General features: G+C 49.3%; 1 protein-coding gene across 1 annotated transcript in view; it reads left to right on the forward strand.

The window, feature by feature from the left end:
* The window catches only part of NSMAF (neutral sphingomyelinase activation associated factor), a 624890-nt gene that overhangs the window by 232275 nt on the left and 368039 nt on the right, over window positions 1-24576 (forward strand). The window contains exon 11 of the mRNA XM_085605566.1: window positions 14498-14569. Within this exon, the coding sequence (XP_085461692.1) occupies window positions 14498-14569 (72 nt within the window). The remainder of the gene's footprint in view (window positions 1-14497; window positions 14570-24576) is intronic.

Below are 24576 nucleotides of genomic sequence, written 5' to 3' on the forward strand. Positions count from 1 at the left end.
TCTCAAGGCGCTAGAGGGGGTGGGAGGAGACACAGCTACTGATCGAACAGCCAGGTCTTGAGGAGTCTCCTGAAGGTCAGCAGGTACTGGGTCTGTTGCAGGTGGATGGGGAGGGTGTTCCATGTCTTGGCGGCGAGGTGGAAAAATGACCTGCCGCCGGTGGTCGTTCGGTGGATGCGTGGGCGAGGTCAGCGGAGCGAAGCTGGTGGTTCGAGGTCTAGAAGGTGAGTTGTTCGTTGAGGTAGGCTGGTCCAGCGTTGTGGAGAGGTTGTGCGCGTGGGTGAGGAGCTTGAAGGTGATCCTCTTGTTGATCGGGAGCCAGTGCAGGTCTCTCAGGTGGGCGGTGATGTGGCTGTGGTGGGGTATTCCGAGGATGAGGCGTGCGGAGGCGTTTTGTATGCGTTGGAGTCGTTTCTGGAGTTTCTGTGGTTTCCGCGTAGAGGGCGTTGCCGTAGTCCAGCCTGCTGCTGACGAGGGCTTGGGGCTTGGTCCTTCTGGTTTTGGTGGGGATCCATCTGTAGATCTTGCGGAGCATGCGGAGGGTGTTGAAGCAGGAGGAGGAAACCGCGTTGACTTGCTGGGTCATAGAGAGCGTTGAGTCCAGGATGAACCCCAGGTCGCGTGCATGTTTGGTGGGTGTAGGGGCAGCTCCCAAAGTGGTCCGCCACCAGGAGTCGTCCCATGCTCAGGGGGAGGAGCTGAGGATGAGGACCTCTGTTTTGTCAGAGTTCAGTTTCAGACGGCTGGTCTTCATCCACTCTGCTACAGCCTTCATTTCCTTGAGGTGGTGCGCTTGGGCGATGTCGGCGAGCGGTGCCATGTAGATGTTGAAGAGGGTCGGGCTAAGCGATGATCCTTGGGGTACGCCGCAGGTGATCGTGGTGGCTTCGGATCGGAATGGGGGGAGGCGGACTTTCTGGGTTCTACTGGTGAGAAAGGAGGTGATCCAGTTCAGGGTTTTGTCATGGATCCCTGAGTCGTGGAGGCTTGTGCGCAGGGTGTGGTGGCAGACGGTGTCGAAGGCGGCTGAGAGGAATCCATATTGGGACTCCATTACCTAATAGCTCATGCTGGAGATGTAACATGGATCGTGATGATACTCCCATATTCTGTGTCTTTATGTTATGTTATTTTAATTTGATATCGTGCACAAATCACCCCGGGAGGGGCATCTCGATGCTGGAGGAGATGGCAGGCAAGAGAAAACGCTGCTTTAGAACTAGGGGTGGGCGGAATTTGCGTAATTGCGTTACGCAAATCTCCGCGAAACGGTAAAAAATCTCCGCGAACACGCAGAAATTCCGCGAACACGCAGAATTGCTTGTTTGCGATGCTTTTTTCCTGTTCGCAATTGCTGTTTGCGTGCTCGAGGAGAAATATCTCGCGAACATGCATTTTGAGAACGCGAACAAGCAAAAATTTCGCGAAATTGCGAAAAGCAGATTTTTGAGCAATTTCGCGTTCTCCGCGGAACGCGAAATTACGCAAACTACGCAAATTCCGCGAGCGGAACGGAATTTGCCGCCCAGGCCTATTTAGAACAGCACTGTAATGAGCATCTTTCTGAATTTGATGTGGTCTGTGCATGTACAGATGTGGTAAGGGGGAAGCGCCAAATATTCAAAAATCGCCGCTGCTGGGGACTACATTGCCCAAGAACCTGTCTGCCCTGGGAGGCATCCTCGCCGCTGTGCTCGCGCTATAAAAGCGCCTACAGCCCACGCCGCGCGGGAAGCGCCAAATATTCAAAAATCGCCGCTGCTGGGGACTACATTGCCCAAGAGCCTCTCTGCCCTGGGAGGCATCCTCGCTGCTGTGCTCGCGCTATAAAAGCCACTCTTAGTGTAGATACGATAAGATCTGAAAGACCTAGACTGGAAAGGAGGCCCCCCGATGTTCCAGTTTCTTTAAATCTCTATCCACTTCCCACAGGTATATCAGCGGAGTTACAAATTATTAACCTTCCCCCTGAGTCCTTACCGTATGTTGTAGTTTTAACGGGGGTGCCACCTTTAACCCAGGGAAAAAATGAAAGCCATACTGAGCTAAAGAATAAGTGCTTGCAGTGGCTAAATGTTAACAGACCTCTTCCCTCCTACATCTCTGGCGAAATCCTTACCGTTAGACGTGTAGATTGGATCGGGAAGGGTCCCAAAACTATTGCAGGGAATTGTGTGGTTATAAATTTCAGGGATACTGCTGCTGTCAAATACATCTGCGGGCTCTCCCCCTCTAGTTTAAACACCCAAATTCTCTCCCTCCACCTGTCCTATTCCTATCCTGTGCCCCCCCTGAGACCTGTTTACTTTAAAGGTGGTAGACATGATGAGGGCTGTATCGACTGCCCCTCTGGAGTATATCCGGGGCAAGCAAACTGGGTTGGTCCATACGTTTATAACCCCCCCCTGCCATCCTTTGTGCATAGCAATAGGTTTAGCACACTGAACCAGGTCGACTGACGTCCACTTGACAAGGACTTACCCTCGAACACAACTACTGAAATTCCCACCTCCCCAACTGCATTGGAGGGAAGAATTAATAATTCCATCTCTCTAGTGGTTACACTCCCTGGTGGTATGGGCAGGTCTGGAGGTTGTGATGGGAGGGCTGCTAGGGAAGTGGGGTTTGTGCGAGGAGTTCCTGTTCCACGTAGGGTGGCATCTTGTATAGAAATACCAGAGAACAAAGTTCAATCAGAGCCCCCCTCTTGTGACAGTTCTCCCACCACGGCAACTCGAATCCCAAATGATATTGGTAATGTAGCCGATGGCACCATTAAAATCCTTTCTTGGAACGTTGCTGGCATAAAAAGCAAACTATTTAATCCTGATTGGGGCACCTTCATGGCAAATCATGATATTTGTTTGATCCAAGAAACGTGGGCTTTAGAGGAGAGTGCCTATCCAGGCTACGCAATATTCCACACTCTGGCAGTATCTGGTGGTAGAGGGCGCCCATCTGGCGGTCTTTCAATTTGGATTGGCACCCACCTGGGTGCTACAGCTACTCAATTATTAACCAACTCCCCTGATATCCAATGTGTACTAATGATACCCCCAAATTCCCCCAAAATAGCTATAATTAATATCAATTCTAGGCCAGTTAGCCGTGGGCTGGAGTCTGAAACGTTCAAAATTTTAGATCTCTTCATCCAGACACTTGACCCTTCAGTCATAAAAATTGTTGGTGGGGACTTTAATTGTCAATTCGAGCCCTTGGCCAACCTTGACTGGGATGAGCAGGATGCTGAAGACCTGTTCTGGTGTATCCCGGAACCAAAGATCCCTCCTGTTAAGGCATGGACCCGGCTGGTCCTTCAAATAAAATCATTCTCGCTTGCTACGTCACTGCGGGCGTGTAATGGGAGACTGGACCCTGATCGTCCGGGACTTCCCACATTTAATAGGGTTGCACTAACGTCCACTATCTACTACATTATGATGGAAGCAAGATTCTGGGATAAGCTCTCAGAATTCAGAGTGTACCCGAGACATGACAGTGACCATAACACCCTGGTTTTAACACTCATACCAGGGACTTTTGGGTTGATTAACCCTGAAGCAGGCTTCATACCTAACAAGAGCACCCCACTTTTGGTCTCGAATAACCGTCGCAGGGTCAACTGGCCCCATTTACAGAACTGCCCGACTAAGCTGGGTGAAGTTTATCAGCTTGCGTTACCTTGGATAGCTGCACTGGCTGACCTGTCATCAAATAGTCATGCTGTAAAAATCCACAGTCACCTGGTCAATGTGTTGGGGGATGCCCTTTGCCCACTAACTAGGCCTGGACGGGGTGAGGTTAAGACACACCGTTGGTACAATCTCTCCTGTAGGAAAGCTAAGAAGGATCTCCTTAACGCAATCAAAGCCCGGGATAGCCTATCTATTAGATCATTTCGCCTGCTTTATAAAAAGGTCATTGAGGGAGCCAAGAGGGACTGGGAGGAAGCCCGGTGGGAAGAGTTGAGAATAGCGCTCCTGGCAGGGGACGCTAAGTCGTTCTGGGCCATTGTGAGTACGGGCTCTAAGGGAGGAGGGCAAGCCACTATTTCAAACATCGCGTCCTCAGTGTGGGAGGCTCATTTTGGGGCTTTATACGCGTGTCTGGAGCACGATGATCCATCTTGCCTGGACCTAAATCCAACCACTGGATCTAGCCGGGCGGGACACGCGACTCTCACGCGGCTCCCCGCCCCAGTCCCCCGCCACGAGTGTCGACTGGCGGGGGCCTCGGGCGGAGGGCTGGGACCCAGTGCGCATCTCCCAGATCCTCTAGTGAGTATCACCCTGAAAGAGGTGGAATTTGCCATAGCCAAACTGCTCCCAAATAAAGCCCCCGGCCTTGATAAATTGCCTGGGGATCTGTTTAGATCCCTGCCGAAAATATGGGCGCCTTATATTGCTACCCTATTTAATGCGATCCTTATGGGCTCTGACCCACCTGACACCTGGCTGGGGGCTGAGATTGTCCCCATTTTTAAATAAGGTTGTACTCTTTCCCCCTCAAACTACAGGCCCATCAGTTTGTTGGATACTACACAAAAACTAATGGGCAGGATTATTCTGGACAGGATACAAGCCTGGATGGAGGAACGGGAAATATTGTCCACTCTCCAGGTGGGATTTAGATCCGGAATCTCAACTTTGGACCAAATCTTCCGGCTCCAGGTCCTTTTTTGGAAAACTACAAAGGTTGAGGGTGGCAGCCTCTTTCTTGTTTTTGTGGACCTGCAGGCCGCTTTTGATTTGGTCCCTAGGGAAAAACTGTGGGTGGTCCTTGCAGACTTGGGCCTACCGCCCTACCTGCTTAGTATCCTGACCCGCCTGCACGCTGAAAACTACGCTCAGGTTAGGTGTGGGAGACATGGGGCCCTCTCGGATCGCTTCTCTATTGCCAGAGGCGTCCGGCAGGGGTGCGTTTTGTCCCCCACACTTTTCAGCCTGTTTATAAATGGTCTTGTTGATACCCTAAATGAAGTCCAGGACAATGATGCCCCCCGTTTGGCCTCTGGCCGTGTACCCGCGTTGATGTTCGCTGATGACACTCTGTTGTTGTCGCGAACATCCTCGGGTATTCAGCGTGTCCTGGATGGTTTTGTGGGCTTTTGCGCCGCGAGGGGTTTAGAGATTAATTTGGCTAAAACCAAGTTTATGATCTTTAATCCCCCGAGGCGCACGCGCCCGAACCCTCTTTTGAATGGTGAGTCCAAAGTATTTCTCTTTTTCTTTGTTTGACTTTTATTTCATAGCTGATAAATACACAACAACAGCCAACGCGTTTCGTTCCTTTAAAGACAATTTTAACGGAACTTCTCCAGGGCTCGAATTGATAGCAGTCAAGTTCAAACTTTATATTTGATGATTGGTGAGTAAGAAATAGACAGCGAGTCCCACTTGATGTGTAGGAAATCCAAAATATCTAAAATATCTTAGTCGGTCGCAGAAGGTTTAGATATGTGTGAAGAACCAATGGTTCAATTTAAAGATGAAAAGGCCCATTGTAAGTAAAGGTGACTATCAGATTTTCTGATAAAAATCTGTAGGGTAGCTTCAAAAAGTTTTGTAAGGCGGAAAATCCTAATTTGCATAGGTGGGCGCTCAATTTATTAACAGCGAAATATCGATCAATCACCTTGATAAGCGATTCCTGCTCTCTCTCCGATTCACCGACCTGGTCGCCCACCTAAAATCTGATAGTCACCTTTACAATGGGCCTTTTCATCTTTAAATTGAACCATTTAGATATTTTAGATATTTTGGATTTCCTACACATCAAGTGGGACTCGCTGTCTATTTCTTACTCCCCAATCATCAAATATAAAGTTTGAACTTGACTTGCTATCAATTCGAGCCCTGAAGAAGTTCCGTTAAAATGGTCTTAAAAGAAGCGAAACGCGTTGGCTGTTGTTGTGTATTTATCAGCTATGAAATAAAAGTCAAACAAAGAAAAAGAGAAATACTTTGGACTCTCTATTCTATGTTTAGTGCACCTCCATTTGTTGTGAATAAATTGTCAGATTTTTTTTCTGAGGCACCATTAGGTGAAGGGTGCTGGAGTTATTGTGCACTAACAGCCAGATAAGGCAGCAGCATTACAAAAAGTGAGGTGCTACCATTTAAGTCCGTCACCTTTTAGTTGTTTCTGATATCCTCTTTTGAATGGTGTTCCGCTGGAACGAGTCAAAACCTTTGTATATCTTGGGATTATGCTGACGGAGGACTTTGGCTGGGGCCACCAGATCGCTAAATCTGCCCTCAAACTTTTGCAAATAGCTGGGGGCATTGGTAAACTCCAGAGAGCCTCAACATCTAGATTGGTTGCACCCGCTCTCGAGATATATAGCCTACAGGCTCGGACTGCATCTTTGTATGGGGCTGAACTCTGGGGTCATAAGAATGTTTCAAGTCTCTCGAGGGTCGAACAGGCCTTTATGAGAAATTTGGTGGGTTTACCGATAAGTACACTCCTTATCCCTTTGCGAATGGATCTAACCCCAGCACCGGCAACAACGACATCACTCCCTCACAGGAGCTCTGCGACTCCCTCGCCTCGTACTTCCACTGCAAGATCGCCAACATCCACAACAGCTTCGGCGTTTCACCCCCGCACCCATCGGTCGAACCTACGCACCCCGCCGCCATCCTCCAGACATGGACCAAGGTGACCCCCGAAGACACAACACGCATGATGAACACCATCCACTCCGGATCGCCGACAGACCCGTGCCCCCACCATGTCTTCAACAAGGCCGCCTCTACCATCGCACCCCACCTCCGAGACATCATCAACACCTCCTTCGACACAGCCACCTTCCCGGAAAGCTGGAAGCACGCCGAGCTCAGCGCTCTGCTGAAGAAACCAACAGCGGACCCGACCGACCTCAAGAACTTCCGCCCCATCTCGCTCCTTCCCTTCCCCGCCAAAGTCATCGAGAAGGTAGTCAACAAGCAACTGGCCGCTTTCCTCGAGTCGAACGGATCCCTCGACCCATCACAGTCCGGATTCAGAGCCAACCACAGCACCGAGACCGCCCTCATCGCAGCCACCGACCACATCCGAGCCCTGCTGGACAACGGTGAAACAGCGGCACTCATCCTCCTAGACCTCTCCGCAGCATTTGACACTGTCTGCCACCGCACCCTAGTCCAACGCCTCAACGACACCGGCATCCAAGGGACGGCCCTGGAATGGATCACCTCATACCTCTCCGGCAGAACACAGAGAGTACGCCTCCTTCCTTTCCTCTCTGAGGCCACCGGAGTCATCTGCGGCGTCCCGCAAGGATCATCGCTCAGCCCCACTCTCTTCAACATCTACATGAAACCCCTCGCTGCCATCGCACGCCAACACAACCTCAACATCATCTCCTACGCCGATGACACCCAGCTGATTCTCTCCCTCACCAGAGACCCCGACACCGCCAAAACCAGCCTACACGAAGGGATGAAAGACGTCGCCAAATGGATGGACATCAGCCGCCTGAAATTGAACACAGACAAGACAGAAGTCCTCATCCTGGGACCATCGCCCTCCGCATGGGACGACTCCTGGTGGCCCCCGGCCCTAGGCACCGCACCCAAGCCTACGGACCACGCACGCAATTTGGGCGTCATCCTGGACTCCTCCCTATCTATGACCAGACAAGTCAACGCCGTATCCTCAGCCTGCTTCCACAACCTTCGCATGCTCCGTAAGATCTTCCGCTGGATCCCGACCGAGACCAGGAAGACAGTCACCCAGGCCCTCGTCACCAGCAGACTAGACTACGGAAACACCCTCTACGCCGGTACAACAGCCAAGCTTCAGAAAAGACTTCAATGTATCCAGAACGCCTCCGCCTGACTCATCCTGGACGTCCCCCGACGCAGCCACATCTCGAGCCATCTGAGGGACCTGCACTGGCTCCCCGTCAACAAGAGGATCACGTTCAGACTCCTCACCCACGCACACAAATCCCTCCACGACCTTGGCCCAAGATACCTCAACGACCGCCTGACCTTCTACACGCCCACCCGCCAGCTACGATCCGCAAACCTCGCCCTCGCCGTCGTCCCTCGCATCCAGAGAACCACCGCCGGAGGAAGATCCTTCTCCTACCTGGCTGCTAAGACATGGAACTCCCTGCCCGTCCACCTGCGACTGACCCCGGACCACCTCGCCTTCAGGAGACAGCTCAAGACCTGGCTGTTCGAGCAGTAGCAGACCCCCTCCCTCATGCGCCTTGAGACCCTTCCGGGTGAGTAGTGCGCAATACAAATTTCTTGATTGATTGATTGATTGATTGAGGACTTGGTAGATGTGCGCCCCTTGCTTTACTGGAGGAGGCTCTGGTTAACACCTGAGCTGGCATCCTTTAGAGCTGAATTTCGGGAGGTCTGGGAACAGTTAAAAAATAAAAATATTCCCTGGCTTTCCCATATTAAGGCCCTCTCTCTAACAATAGGCCAGCCTCAGTTATGGGGGTCTCCTGACCTGAGTTGCCTGAGGATATCCAGGGCCCTGCTGTTAAACCTGGTGAGACAGCACAATCTATGCGTTCTACATAGCTCAACTTCCTATGGTAGGCTCTCTACTGAGTTCCTCACAATTAAACTAGAAAGGCGGTGGGAGAAATTTTGGGATGAGGTCCAACCCCCCCTTGCGAGGAAACTATATGTCCAATTAAGGCATGGTTCTCTACCCATTAGATCATTTACCGGGAAATGGGCTAGATCTGAAAATGAAAATTGTCCAATATGCAATCACAATAGAGAAGATCTTACTCATGTCTTATTCTTTTGCCCTGCATACAGTAACCTTCGCAAAACCTGGCTTATCCCATTATGTAAAAATGTGGGTTTCAGACACTGTGTGCAGGCATGTAGAGTTCTTAAGTATGATACCTCTCCGCATATTGTATTTGCTGTCTCCCGTTTTCTTTATGGCATGTGGCGTTGTAGGTCTAGTTTTAATTCATCTTAAACTATCATAACTGCTTTGCTAACTTACTTGTTTAATTTCCCTTTTAACGAAATGTTTCTATTTTTTATCATTTTATTGGATGTGCTATGTATGTATCTATTTTATTTGCACTTTTATGGTCTCTGACCGAAATAAAGTTATCAATTGAAAAATTGGTAAGGCAGTTCGTTCCAGTAAGAGGGGGCCAGATGGGAAATAGACCTACCCCCCGCTCTTCACCTTCTGACGCTTGAGAAAGTGAGCAAGGCTTAATCGCTGGATATCAAAAGCCTGACTGGACAGTAGTGTTTGAGCTTCTGGTTGAGGTACCTGGGGCCCTCCCCCGTTAAATACTAGTGAGTGAGGTATCAGGTTTTTAAGATTATTCTTTTTCTAACAGGAAACCAATGTAAGGGTTTCAGAAGCGGTGTGGAGGTCCGTACTAGAGGGAAGATTGCAAATGGGACGTGTCGCTGTATTTTGTACAACTTGAAGTTTGTAAAGTAATTGCTCATTAGAACACACGAGTAAAGCTTTGCCATAGGCTAATCTGCGGATAATAAGAGCCTGCACCAAGGTTTTCCTCACTGAGAGAGGAAGAAAAGGGAGAGTGTGGCTCACTATATAATGTACTAAAATGAAGTACACTGCAGAAAGGCCAGTGGGTCCCCAATAGGTGTGCAGAACTAAAAGCAGATCTCTAATTCTCTTTTGTGGTTGTGTGGGCGAGCAGTTAGGCTAGTGCTAAACATTTGTGCTCACAGAGGCAATAAATGAGACACACACTCGAGAATAAATCCGAGACCAATTAGGAAAAATAAAATCGTATCTATATATATATATATATATTTTTTTTTAGAAACCAAGACCTTTGTTAAACAGTTAATACATGCTTTGTATGTCGATTTTTAACCAAATGCAGTTCAAGACACAAACGCTTAAAGGTTTTTAAACAACAGTGGTCAATACCGTCGGGCAGAGACCGTCTTGGTCAAAGCAAAGAAAAGCATATGGTTTGATAGTGGAGTACTGCCAACACATTTGCTGTCGCAGTCGAAGGAAACAACACTCCGCCACAGAGTTTTGGGAGGGGGACAATGGTCACCCATAGTTAAAGGGAAGTTCTACAGGGGAGTCAGAGTTCTGGAAGTCCCAGGGCTCAGGCACAGTCGGCATTCCTTGGTTATATGAAGCAGAGGTGATGTAGGTCTTGAGATGCAGAATTGTTTCTTCACTGGCGGCGTTCAGCTGCAAACATGCCCAGAGCAGGAATTGTTTCTGTCCTCTGAGAGCTCTGGCTCTCACCCCATGAGGTCAGAAACATGTCTGGTGGTAGGCTGGTAAAAACTGGCCAGCAACCTCACTAGTGTTTGGTTAGGTTTTCAGGGGACCCTGTAAAAGAGTTTCCTGTGTGAATTTATTAATAATTCCACCACTGGCATCAGCGAGAATTTATTAAGACAAGATGTTTGGTACCAAAAACCTTAAAAATCAGTGAAGCCATCATGGAGCTACGGAACTTGTGTTGACGAGTATCCAACCCATGTACTGTTTATGGCTTCCCTGTCCACTTGCAATATCACAGAATAGGCGGGACATTGTAGGGGCCTATCTGCTCATTGCAGATAAGCCCACACATAGAATGCAGTGCACTCTGCCTTAGGGTTGAAGAACTGCAGTAGGGGTGGCTTACCTATACCTCATGCAGTGCTTGGGAGGCATGGCACAAAGGGCTGTGTGCCATGTTGACTCTTCGGTTTTTCCTGCACCAAGACACATATCCAACAGTGGCAGAGTGCAGAGTCTTGGTGAGGGGGGCCTTGGGTGGCGCAATCAGTGCTGCAGCCCCAGAGGACCCTCTTCAGTACCCATGCCCTAGGTACCAGAGGTACCGTTTACAAATGACTTAAAGGGGTGGCTGAAGTTGTGCCAATCGTGGTACATTTTTGGGGAAAGAGATCTGGCACTGGGAACCTGGTTAGCAGGGACCCAGTGCACTTTCAGGTCTAAATCACATTGGGCATCAAAGGGACTGACCATGCAAAAGAAGCACTTTCCTATAGAGAGCTTACCTCAACAAGTGCATTATGTGGAAATATGTGCCGACGGTAGAGTGAACCTGCTCTTTCACAGTTAAGGTTTGGTCTAGTCTGGCATCTAGGTTCTTGACTAAACTGTTAGGGTATTGGTGCAGTGCTGAGTTCTGCAAGCCACCAGTCGCCCGACCAAAGCTACTGGGCCTTACCGAGCAGCAAGATCTCGTTTTGTTCTGCATTCAGCTGTAGGCAGTTGGTGGACATCCAGGGTGCAATTACTTTCATCCCTGTTGCAAAACATTCTTTTGCTTTGACCAGGTCTTTGTCAAAGGAGATTACCAACTGTATGCCATCAACATAGGACAGAATTTCAAATCTGAAGGATTTGATTATCTAGGCAAGGGGGGCAACATATATATATTAAAAAGCGTTTGGCTTAAACATGAGCCCCGGGGCACCCCCTTGTCTGTCAGCATGGTGCGGGTTTGAAAGAGCCAAGAGGGATGGTTTGGTTTCTGTTGTTTTGAAAGTCACAGAACCAATGCAGGGCTGTCCCGTAGATTCCAATGTCATAAACGTTTGGAGCAGCTTGGGGTGAGACAGAGTGCCTTACGCTGCGGATAAATACAAAAGTAGACGGCGTATCAGCATCGAGAGCTAGTCGCATGTGATCTGTGACTGCCACTAAGGCATTTCTGTACTGTGTGAGGAACAGAACCCCGATTGTGATGGTTCCAGGAGCATGCTGTTCACCAAGTAATCCGAAAGCTGTTTGTTCATTTGGCCTTCCAGCAACTTGCCTAACAGTGGGAGGAACAAGATGGGGCGATAGTTTGTGAGGTTTCTGGATGCAATATTGCCCTTCTTTTGTATGGGTATAACTTGCGCAGCTTTCCAGACCAAGGGGATTTCCCTGTGTTAGTTGGTAAATTAAAAAAGAAGCATATTGCAGGGGCAAGCTGATTAGAAAGTAGTGCTGAAATCTTAGGTGGGCATAGATCCAGAGGAGAGCCAGATTTGACGGTTTCAAGAGATCTTTGGATTAGTTCCGGAGTAAAGAAATTAAACTTTCCTAAGCTGCAGACATAGTTAAGGGGAGGAGAACTGAAATTGAGCTTGACGTAAGTCTGATTGAACAAGCAGGGAAAGTTCTTGTAAAGAAGTTTGATCTGGTCTTCGGAAATGTCTGCTAATGAATCGCACAATTCTTGCTTTAAATCCATATTGGCAGGCAGTGTGGTCAGAAGTGGCTAGAATGCATATTCTCCAGATCAGGCTCTCAGTACATATAGTGTTATTGCACGTTTTAACAGACAGACATAATCTAGACTCACATTCACATAGATGATTAGAAACCTCCGTGGCAACAGCTAAGGTCATTATCCTCCGCCACTGGAGCCAAGCAACCACTCCCTCAAAAGATTAATGGCTCACAGAATTAGGGAACATTGCATATAATGAGTCCTATATATAATAATCAATAGGATAAGTGCATGCGAGTAAATTTGGGCCCCTGTCTTGGCAGAGTAGAACAAGTCTAGTGGGAATCTAATAGTAAATACACACCTATGACCTCCATGATAGTATTATGAAACCTCTGGGTGGGAGACGGGGAGGGTGATCATGGGGAGCAGTGGCGGCAGTGTTTGGAGCTGGATGTGCAATGGAACTCCTTGTTAGGTTATGGAGCCTTGTGGGCAAAAATATCCTTTTGAAACATGCTCTTGCATTCCACTACCTTACCTATAACACACACTGACATCTCTGACTAACCTTTGGTTCTACCCCTGACAACTCTGTTCCTGGTTTCACTTGGGGACAGGGTAATGACTTGTTCGTACCTATGACCCCACATAAAATAAATGTTCCAGAACATGAATCAATCAATCAGTAGATTTATTTAGTGCGACTAATCACCTGAGAGGGTATCCAGGCGCTTGAGTCATGATGGTTCAGGTGACTCAATCGAGCAGCCAGGTCTTAAGTGCTCTCTGGAATTCCAGTAGAGAGGTGGAGGTCCTTCGCTGCAGCGGGAGGTCGCTCCAGGTTTTTTACTGTGCAGTGGGAGAAGGAGCATCCTCTGCTGATGCTTCAGTGGATGCAAGGAATGTGGGCGAGTGGAGGAAGGTGGAGCGTAGTTGTCTGGTAGGATGGTAGAAGTTCAGGCGATGGTTGATGTAGGCTGGTCCTTGGTTGTGCAGTGCTTTGTAGGCATGGATAATAAGCTTGAATTGGCATCTATTCTGTATAGGGAGCCAGTGGAGTTTTCTGAGGTGGGAGTTCGTCTGGGGAGGTCGAGGATGAGTCTGGTGGCAGAGTTCTGTATGGTCTGGAGTCTCTGCAGAAGGTGTGTGGTTTTCGTAGCATGCGAAGTATGAGAAAGCAGGCAGAGGAGACTGCGTTGATCTGGGACTTCATGGTCAATTTGCTGTCCAGGCTTATGCTGAGAATTATTGCTGGCGTGATCGGTCGGTTTGAGTGATGGTCTTAGTTCCGAGGGCCACCAGGAGACGTTCTAAGGGGTGGTGTTGTTGCCAAAGATCAGCCCTTCCATTTTGTCCATGTTGAGCTTCAGGCAGTTGTCCTTTATCCAGTTGGTGATGCTCTTCATGCACCTATGGGAGTTGGTTCGGCGTTCTTCCGGTTGGGAAGGATGCGGTCTATTTGAGGGTGGTACCTTGTATATCGATGTGATGAAGTCTTCTGATCAGGGTGTGATGAGATATGGTGTTGAAGGCTGCTGAGAGGTAGAGGAGGATCAGAGTCGCTATTTCTCCCCGGTCAAGGAGGGCTCTGATGTCATTGGTGGCAGTAATCAAGGCAGTCTCGGTGCTGTGGTTGGCACTGAATCCGTATTGGGAGATATCTAGGAGAAGGTTCCGCTCCAGATATTTTGTGACTTGTTTGTTTATGGCTTTTTCCAGGACTTTGGCAGGAAGGAGAAAAGGAAGATGGTGGGGTAGTTTTTCAGTTAGCTCAAGTTGGCAGATGGTTTGGATAAACTTCATTCACCAGATGTGCATGTGCACAATCATTGAGATCGTAATATAGCCACAAATAGCCTTATTTTTGTCAGTACTGATGGAGGTGACCAGGATATTTCCTTAGTTTTTTTTCATTATTGCCATAGTGACCGTTGCTAATTCATGATTGTAACCATCGTTATTATTCTAGTTACTGCATTTGGAACAGTAGGTACCACGGTCCTCCCTCACCCCGATACCTCCATTCTTCCTTGTTACTTCACACCGTCCTCATTTGCACAGAAATAATTCTAGACTTTGGAATGCCTGTACTGTTAACTGCATAGTAGGTGTGTATTATTGTGACTCATCATGTTAGGCTATGCACGCTTGCTGGATAATATGTGCATTATACCGTACCTTGCAACTGCATACTGCAGTCCTTTGTCTTTTCTAGTTTTCTTCATTATACAAGCCCCCAATGAAAACATTTTGCCAATAAATGAATTAAATGTTCCTTAAACCTGGATTGCTCTTGTTTTGTTTTCATTTCAGAAACCGGTTCTTCAGATTAAGCTTGAAGATATACGTCGTATTTACAAAAGAAGGCATGGCCTAATGCCACTGGTGAGCCAAACACTATTTACACAATCAAGCTTGTTCAACCTGCTCAGTTAGACACGGTGGGTTCTGAAGCCAAAACCAAGAAGGTCTTTATTTCAGTGTGAGACAGTATCTGAAAAAATGATTGTCAGACCGACTGAATGGTTATTTTAATCCAAAACATTGACTTCATTAGCATTCGTGTATTATTATGGACACAGAATAGATGCAAGTGGTTGCAGCGGCAGGCACTTTGTGTTTTTATTTAGGCTACAGTTACTATCCCAATCTTCAAGTAAATCTGTATGTTGCATTAAACACCTGAACTTCAAGATATGCAAGGCAAATGGTTGCCAGAGGTTGTTAAGGTTGATTTTGTTCTTGAAGTGTAAAAACTACAATCTCTCTTCTTGTTTTTTACACTCTTGATGCAAGCCAAAGTTCATACCCTTATGCCTTTGCAGTATGAACTTACAAAGAATGCTACTTAAGTCTGCAAAGCCATATTCACTACATAAAAAGATAACTTAGTTGCATTTGGTGTGGTATGTGTGAAAAGATTGGCTAGCAAAGCGAACTGCATATAGATAGGTCTTGCAGGGACTCATGAAAAATGTCTTCACAACATCACACTAAGTATAATTGGTAGAAGTTCTGACCTCTCTTTGTTTAGAGTTTCATTGGAGAAAAGAAGGCAATTTGTGACACAGTAAACAAAATTCTCGAATGTGTAAGGGAAGTGCTCAGTGGAGGCACGTTGTGAACGATTTTGCAAGATCCGATCTAATATGCAAGTGGTGCTGCTACTTATAGAGAATTGTGGAAAGCTCTCAGTGTAGTAGGGGGTACACTCTTTCAACCAAAAGCACTTGAGGATATGCCCGGTCCATTACATGCCTGTGCTGGGATCTCATTCTGTAGCTGGGGGTGGTACACTTTGCTGGCCCAGCTGTTCAGTGAGCTTCTCCTGTTGGCTGCCCAAAATCTGGTTATTGAAAATTTAGATCACTCTGAATGAGAAATGTTACTTGTTTCCTTTAAATGAAATAATTTCAGACACAATCTGAATATGTCATATGTCCCTTGTCCTTATCTCTTCCTCCTTAACAAGTTGACTGTCTTTGACGCCAACTTAATTAACTTTCTTTATTCAGAAGTGTATAGGTATCTGGACCTATATATACTGGGTAAGAAATGGGAGAGACTTTGTTCTTTTCACTTGACCCTTTAAATCCGAGGCGTCTCTGACATCTGCAACTATTATTTTAAAGTCTGGCTACTTCTGCGGTATTGGAGATCTTACCGAGTACATACAAGTAGAAGAGAGCTGTAACCTTGAACTTTTGTTTTAGACCAGTAGGTGCAAGCCGAATTTTAAATCCTCAACCCAAGTCGAGTAAACTTGTTAGAAAAGCAAGTAGGGTTCAAGAGAGATAAATTGTTTCAGGACCTGGGTGCTTTGACTTGGTTGAAAACTCAAACCGCAAGGTGTTGCATTTGTTATACCTAGCCATACCTGTCAAAGTGATTGTAAAAGACCATTTATTAACCTGTCACCAGCGGATTGCTAGCACTTCCTTGGTATTAGTAGGAGATGCTCCTTATTGTACTGTATTCTGAATGTTGTAGTCCTAAGCCAGCCAACCGGGGTGTACTACCCAAGACTAACAAATGCTGCAAAGCATGTTTGTGTTTCTTCAGGCTTTCTTCATAACACTGAATTCAGAAACCATATTACGAAGATGATCCTTGTATTGTCCCATCTTTGGCCCAAGGGGAGAAAGAAACGTGTTGCGTATCCTTCTGCCACTGTGTCATATGACCACATTTTAGAAGCTGTGACCAGGCTCATCATTGAATGTGCTAGCCTGAACCCTAGAATCAGTTTTCTTGTACACGTTTTTCACTCTGCAAACATATTCCTTCAAAATGCAGAAGTAAAGACGCAACTCCCTACTAGTTACTGTGGCATTCTGCTCTAACACAATGCTGCTTACACGTGAGATGAGCTTAGAAGAAACTGGATGTTCAGTGGCGCCAAAATGAAGGTCACTCGCATCACATTATAAAGCTTTACCAACACCTAAAAAGAGGTTGTTGCACATTCAAAACCTAGAAGGTGGCCTATTCTTTTGGGGCCTAAAACCAGTCCCGTGGGTGGCTGTTGTCCTCCTATGTTAAGTATATTCAACTGAAGCCTGTGGTTACCACAAGAAGGGAGGTTACACCTCAACCTCATAGAACTAATTGCAATTCGACTGACACTCCAAGCTTTCTTACTGGGTTCTCACCACTAACAAGAGTTACTCTGTACTGCATGGCCACAACAATAGATGTTAACGTACAGGGTGAATTAACAAGGAGCACGTTGATTATTTAAGAACAGATTTCAGGCATATAACACTAGACAAACTTGCTTAAAAATCTAGCAGATAGGTCGGACCCTACAGTGTCACTGAAGACCACGTGGGAGAGGGAGGTGTGAGACATTGACGAGGCTGTCTGGCAGGAGGCACTCGCATCTCCCAGAGAGGCTGCAATTCCATCACGACTTAGATTAGTGCAATTAAAGATTTTACACCACACATATTACACCAGGACACTCCTGCATAAAATACATCGTGTAGACACACCGCTCTGTCTCAGGCAGTGCGGAGAGGCAGACACGTTTTACCATACCATTTGGTCATGCCCTAAGATAGTACACTACTGGATGGCGATAATGCGCACACTCTCCCAGGTCACGCAGGTCTCCACATTGCCAGATCCGAGGTGCTGCCTTCTCAATATCTGGGAACCAACATATTTAAATACGATTGCTCAGGACTGGGTTACCTTGGGCATGACCACAGCAAAAAGGAACATTGCACAGCGATGGGGATCCAGGGTTAGTCCCACTCCCAGTCAATGGTGCAAAGACATGGACATGGCGATGATGGCAGAAAGGTAAGTTTATATTCATAGAGTGTTGGAAAACCACACTCCCACTCTGAAAGGGTGGTGGTGGTCTTCCGGAACACACTGTGGTAGCTTGGCTCGAGTGGTCAGGAAACAGGCGCAGTGCTAAGCATACAATATACCCATACAATAACCATGCGTGCATCCGTTCCAAAAACGACTCTACACCGTAAAAATTATGAAAATATTCTTTCTTTATCTTTTTCTCTTAGTTGCTGATTGGAAAAATAAATAAGACAATCACAATATACAAATTTAAATAGTGCAGGTCAAATAAATACTGGCTGTTTGATGAAATAAATAGGGGTGATCATAAATAACAGGGCATAAATACAAGTGCAATATATACAGACAATTAAATACTTTGAGGCAATAAATACTGTACCAATAAATATTGTACACCATCAAGTCCTGTGGACCTATAAATATAGTGCAGCAATAAATAGGTAAAAACTCAATAAATACAGTATCCCCAATAAATAGTTAACAGTATACAGCAACACTCATATGATCAGATGACACTTCACTTCTTAAGGGCTGATTTGGCCCAGGCACAGCTTGTAGGGTTGTGGAAGGCTTGAGGGGGGGCTACTCCCTGGCTGGGACAAGGCTGAGGCCTAAACTGAGGTAGATCAAAGGGGGGAATACCAATGCCCTGGCTTTCCTTCTCCACACAACCTCTCTAGGTTAGTCCCAGTTCACCCCAGGCTCAGTCAGGTGGGTTTCAGCACCTCCCTAGCCCCTTAGAGTAGTCTCTCAGGTCTCCACAGGGCCTTAGGCGCCCTCTACTCCACTTACTGCCCTTTTCTGATGTTCCGACGCCGCTGGAGTCGTGTCGACGCCGTGAGGCGGTTCCGGTTCGGTCTCGGCGGCCTCGGCACAATGTCAGTTCTTTGACGACGCCGGCAGGCGGTTCCGGTCCGATGTCGGTGGCCTCGGTTCGATCTCGACCTCCGATTCGACGGCGTCGGGCAGTCTCTTCACGATGTCGACTTCGGGCGGCTCCGGTCCGATGGCGCTCTCGGCTCCGATGACGTCGGCCGGCCTGGCCTCGCTGTCGACTTCCGGCGACTCCGGGGTGCGATCCTCACCCCCGACCTCCGGTGTTCCTCCTCACAGGTTCCGGGCGACTCCGGAGTGCGATCCTCACTCCCGACCTCCGGTGCTCCTCTACCTCGGTCTCCGACGACTCCGGAGGGCGGACTTCACTCCTCCGATGACGCCGCTCGCTCGACCTCGGTTCACTTCCTTCTCGACCTTTGGTATTCCTCTCGACCTCCGCCGGCGCCCTCTTACGACCTCAGGCGGCTCCGGGTACGACGTCTGCTACCTCAGTCAGCGCCGCTTCTCCACCTCGGGCTCCAGGTCTTCGGCTACTCGACGCCAGGCTCCAGGGAAACCAGTTCTCAGGTCAGAATCTTACTTCTTTCTTGGTTCTAAGGCCTGTTCCTGCTGTCCAGGTCCTTAGGATGGTTTTCTTCTGACTTCTTCCCACACAGGACTATAGGCTGGGATCCATCAGTAGGGACAAGTATCAAGGGTGGGTTTATGGACCCCACTCCAGGCACAAGTTTCCACCCCTGCTGCTTCACTCCTTCCTCCTTCACTGTTGTGCTCCTCTCTCTTCACCAGTCAGGTGCCAACTGCCAGCTCCAACTGCCAACTGCCTCTCTTATCCTCCCAACATTCTAAACGGTTTCCAACTGTCACACAGTTCTGGAATCTCCTGGAAGGTTCTGGAAGGTGCTGGTAGGTTCCAGTGGATGCTGGTGATGTCACAGGAGGCCACCATTTTGTGCTTCAGGCCCTCAGACAGAAGTTTCAGGGGTAGCTAAAATGGCTCCCTGAATCTGTAGCAACACTAAAAAGTCTGGTGGTTCCCAAAAAGGAAAAATTCAAACAGGGTTTGAGGCAAAAGTGGGACAAAATAAATAATGATGAGGAGGGACCACCCAAAGGGCTGACAGGTCTAACACGCGTCCCCCCCAGCTGAAAGTGGGGAGAGCTACCCAACCCCTTGGGAGTTCTCATCACTAAGGCGGAAATACCTTGAGAGACCGTCTGCATTGGCGTGGTCCACTCCAGGCCGATGTTCCACCTGAAAGTCCATCCCCTGTAGGGAAATAGACCACCTCAACAACTTGGGATTCTCCCCCTTCATTTGCATCAGCCAACGAAGGGGTCTGTGGTCGGTCTGAACCAGGAAGTGCGAGCCAAACAGGTATGGCCGCAACTTCTTCAGAGCCCATACCACTGCAAAGGCTTCACGCTCTATTGCACTCCACTTCTGTTCCCTGGGAAGTAGTCTCCTGGATAGGAAGACCACGGGTTGATCCAGACCCTCTTCGTTGAGTTGCGATAACACTGCCCCAATGCCATGTTCTGATGCATCTGTCTGGACAATGAACTTCTTGGAAAAGTCTGGGGCCCGTAAGACCGGGGCCTCGCACATGGCTTTCTTCAATTTCTCAAAGGCTTGCTGACAAGCCTCCGTCCAGACTACCCGTCGAGGTTGTTTCTTGGACGTGAGCTCCGTGAGAGGGGCTACGATGGTACCGTACCCCTTCACGAAGCGGCGATAGTATCCCGTGAGGCCCAAAAATGCTCGGACCCCAGTCTGTGTCTTGGGGGGTTCCCAGGCCATGATGGCCTCGATCTTCGCCTGGAGGGGCTGCACCGTTCCCCTACCCACCAAGTGTCCAAGGTACACTACCGACCCCTGCCCGATCTGGCACTTGCTGGCCTTGATCGTCAATCCAGCTTGTCTCAGGGCCTGGAGAACAGCTTGCAGGTGACGCAAGTGATCCTCCCAGCTGTTACTGAAGACGGCTATGTCATCCAGATAAGCAGCAGAGAAACTCTCCATTCCGGTGAGGATCTGGTTTACCAGGCGCTGAAACGTGGCAGGTGCGTTCTTGAGCCCAAAGGGCATCACACAGAACTGGTAGTGGCCATTGGGCGTGGAGAAGGCTGACCTTTCCCTTGCTCCATTAGTCAAAGAGATCTGCCAGTACCCTGAAGTAAGGTCAAAGGTACTTAGATATTGGGCAGCTCCCAGCCGGTCAATTAATTCATCCGCCCTAGGGATCGGATGAGCATCAGTCTTTGTCACTGAATTCAGTCCCCGGTAGTCCACACAGAACCTCAGTTCTGGTTGGGCACCCGGTGGTGCAGCTTTTGGTACTAACACCACCGGACTGGACCAGGGGCTGCTAGAAGGTTCAATCACTCCTAGCTCCAGCATCTTAGTGACTTCACTATGAATGCTGGCCTTCACCTTGTCTGACATCCGGTAGATCTTGGACTTCACAGGTGGGCTGTCTCCTGTGTCCACGTCATGGACGCACAGGTGAGTCCTACCCGGGACAAGGGAGAACAACGAAGAGTACTGCCCCAGGACCTGGCGACAGTCCTCCTGCTGTTCAGGAGTTAGAGATGGGGAGAGAATCACTCCCTCCACCGACCCATCCTTTTCCTGAGACGCAAACAGATCAGGGAGATGCTCGCTTTCCACGTCCTCTCCTCCGTCAGTCACCATCATCAAGATGACTTCGGGCCTCTCGTGGTGGGGTTTGAGGCGGTTGGCATGCAGCACCCGCAGGGGCTGACGAGGGGTCTTCAGGTCCACCAAGTAGGTAGCCTTACCCTTCTTCTCCAACACCTCAAAGGGTCCTGACCAGCGATCCTGGAGGGCACTAAGCTCTCCTGGTTCGATCACCCACACCTTCTGGCCAGGCTCCAACTCCACCGGGTGAGCGTTGTGGTCATACCACGCCTTCATCACTGCTTGGCTGGCTTCCAAGTTGTCAGAAGCTTGCTTCCACAACTTAGCCATTTGGCTCCGGAAGGCCAGCATGTAGCTCACCACATCCTGGGGAAGCTTTCTGGGAGTTCTTTCCCATCCGTCTCTCACCAGGTTAAGAGGTCCACGTACAGGGTGCCCATACAGAAGCTCGAAGGGGCTGAAGCCCACTCCCTTCTGTGGCACTTCCCTGTATGAAAAGAGTAAACAGGGTAGGAGGACGTCCCATTTCCTCCGCAGGCTTTCAGGCAGACTTCTGATCATGCCTTTTAAGGTTTTGTTAAACCTTTCCACCAGACCATTGGTCTGGGGGTGGTAAGGAGTCGTGAACCGGTAGGTCACTCCACACTCCTTCCACATTGCCCGCATATACGCTGACATGAAGTTGGTCCCCCTGTCGGACACAACTTCCTTGGGAAAACCCACTCGGGTAAAGATTCCCATCAGGGCCCTAGCCACAACAGGTGCTGTTATGGTCCTCAGAGGTATTGCCTCTGGGTACCGTGTGGCATGATCCACCAGAACCAGGATAAACCTGTGACCAGCTGTAGTTGGTGGATCTAATGGACCCACAATGTCGATGCCCACCCTTTCAAAGGGGGTGCTAACGACAGGAAGTGGTTCCAGGGGAGCTTTCAGCTTCACCCCTGTTTTCCCACTGGCTTGGCAAGACACACATGTCCGGCAGTAGGTATCGGACGACACTTTCATCTGAGGCCAATAAAAGTGTGGGACAAGACGGGCGAAGGTCTTGTCTTGCCCCAGGTGTCCTGCCAATGGTATCTCGTGAGCCAACTCTAAAAGGAAGGCTCGATAACGTTGAGGAACTACCAAGGCTCGTGACGATCCATGTAGGGGTGCCTTGGGTTCACTGTAGAGGAGGCCATCCTCCCAGTAAACACTGTAGTTCCCTTCAACGTTCCCTGCTGCCTGGGCTTCGGCCTGTCGCCTCAGCCCCTCAAGGGTAGGGCACTCCCTCTGGCCCTGGCAGAATTCCTCCCTGGACGGGCCTCCCTCCACGTGCCACTCGGCCGGGATGGGTAAGTCCTCCAGGTTGGTAACGTCCCCCTCCGCAGACTCCTGGCCCACCACCTCCGGTGGCCTATCCGTCCTACGGGGTGGAGACGCCGAGGCAGGCTCCTCCTGTCCTCGGTTCTTCCCTTGACTGGCAGCTGGCTGGGCCTTTGTTCCAGGCTCCAGCCGGAATGAACTCCCTCTTCGGGTAGTCTCGGACCTTGTGCTAACACAGGCCCAGTCAGGTGTACCCAGCATCTCGGTGTGAGTCCGGTATTCCACCTCCTTCCAAGCGTTGTGCTCCATGTCATTGCCCAGCAGACAATCGACTGGCACGGCAGGGCTTACGGCAACTCGAAGTGAACCTGCAACCCCCCCCCATTCAAAGGGAACCTCAGCCACGGGATAGTGGCCGGTTCTGCCGTCAGCCATCGCGGCTGGGTGGAGTACATCGGGAATTACCTGCTCTGGAGACACCAGTTGGCTACGCACCATAGTCATACTGGCTCCTGTGTCTCTCAGAGCCTCCCCTCTTTGGCCGTTGATGGTGATCCACTGCCCATACTTTGCGGTATTTGCGGGCACCTGGATCTTGGGAACCATCTCCCGTTCTCCCAGGGACACTAAAGTGACACCCGCCCACTCCCTTCCCTTAGTTAAGGGCATCTCCTCCCCGAGCACTACACTAGCTACTCCGGGGGTCTTTCCTCCAGTGGGAGGGGGTGATCGTTTCTGACACTTCGGATCTCCTTTATAGTGTCCAACGCCACCGCACTCGTAGCAATGGACAACCCTTGGCTGCTGACTCTGGCCAGGATTAGGGTTTCTGGGTGGGTTAGCCTTAGAGGGGAATCCTGTTCCCTTCCCTTGGAAGTTATTTTGGGGGCCTTTGGAGAACTCCTTTTTCTTTTCCCCTCCCTCTTTCTTCTGGGGGGCGCCCTGTCCGGCCTTTTGAGTATCCCCTCCAGTCCCCCTTGTGGACACCCGGGTACTAGCCCAAATGTCCGCCTCCTCAGCAAGCTTCCGGGGACTGGTCAGCTTGCTATCCACCAGGTGTTGCCGCAGTTCAGGGAAACATTTCTCGAGTAGGTGTTCCTTCAATACTAGGTCAAACAGCTCCTCGTAGTTCCTTACTTCACTGCCTTGAATCCAACCTTCCAGTGCCTTCTTTGCATAGTCCAGAAAGTCCACCCAATTCTGTGTGCCCAGTTTGTGACTACCCCTGAACTTCTGTCTGTACTTTTCCGGAGTTAGTCCAAACTTTCTGATGAGCGCCAGTTTCATGGTGGGGTAGTGGGTTTGCTCCTCCTCTTCGAGGGCCAATAAAGCATCCCTACCAGCTGGAGGCATGTACTTATACAATCCCCCTCCCCAATACTTCACTGGAACCCCATGGGCCCTCAATGAGACCTCATAGGCTGCTAGCCACTTGGCGATGTCGTCACCCGCCCCATAGCTCGCTACAATGTCCTTTGGCAGGTAGGGTTTGGATTCCCTAGTGGACTCTTGGTTTTGGCTGCCACCATTAGGAACAGGTTGTGCCCCGATTCTCAAAATCTGAAGATCTATTTCTTTCAGTCGCAATTCATGGGCCATCCTCTGCTCCTCTTTCTCCTTTTCCAGCCTTGCTAAGTCCCATGTGAGCTGTCTCTTCTCTCTCCGGTCTGCTAACTCCACTTCGGATAAGCCCCCACTAGAGACAGTGCTGCCCTTCCTAGAAAGTGTCCTGGGCCCTGCGGACAGGTTCCCCACCTCAGGTTGGTACATCTCAGCCCCCTCGGGGTCAGGCTCTCCATCCCTGTCTTCTTCCTCAGCCTTGCTTTCCCTGCGTGCCTCCCCCCAAGCCCTTAAGCTGGTTTGGAGTGCACCCTTCTTTGCTCCTGGGGGACAGTACACCCCCTCTCGCTGGCAAAACTCCCTGAGTTGGGCCACAGTGTACGTGTCTAGATTTTCAAGAACAAACTCCATCTTGCCCACTCAGGTTAGAGGACAGGTTTTTGTGCAGTAACTATGCCGGGGGGTACCTTTTAATAATACCTCCTCCCACCACCAGAGTAAATTTGGAAAAAACAAAAACCCACAATTAGGAAGGCCGCTTTGAGAAAACTCCCGGTGTAGGCCTATGGACTACCCACAGTTATTGTTGAGTATACGTAGGCACAGCTCTATCCCACCACTGAACACCAATTTATGTTGGAAAACCACACTCCCACTCTGAAAGGGTGGTGGTGGTCTTCCGGAACACACTGTGGTAGCT

Source organism: Triturus cristatus, chromosome 5_1, assembly GCF_964204655.1.
Source record: "Triturus cristatus chromosome 5_1, aTriCri1.1, whole genome shotgun sequence".
Lineage (NCBI taxonomy): Eukaryota > Metazoa > Chordata > Amphibia > Caudata > Salamandridae > Triturus > Triturus cristatus.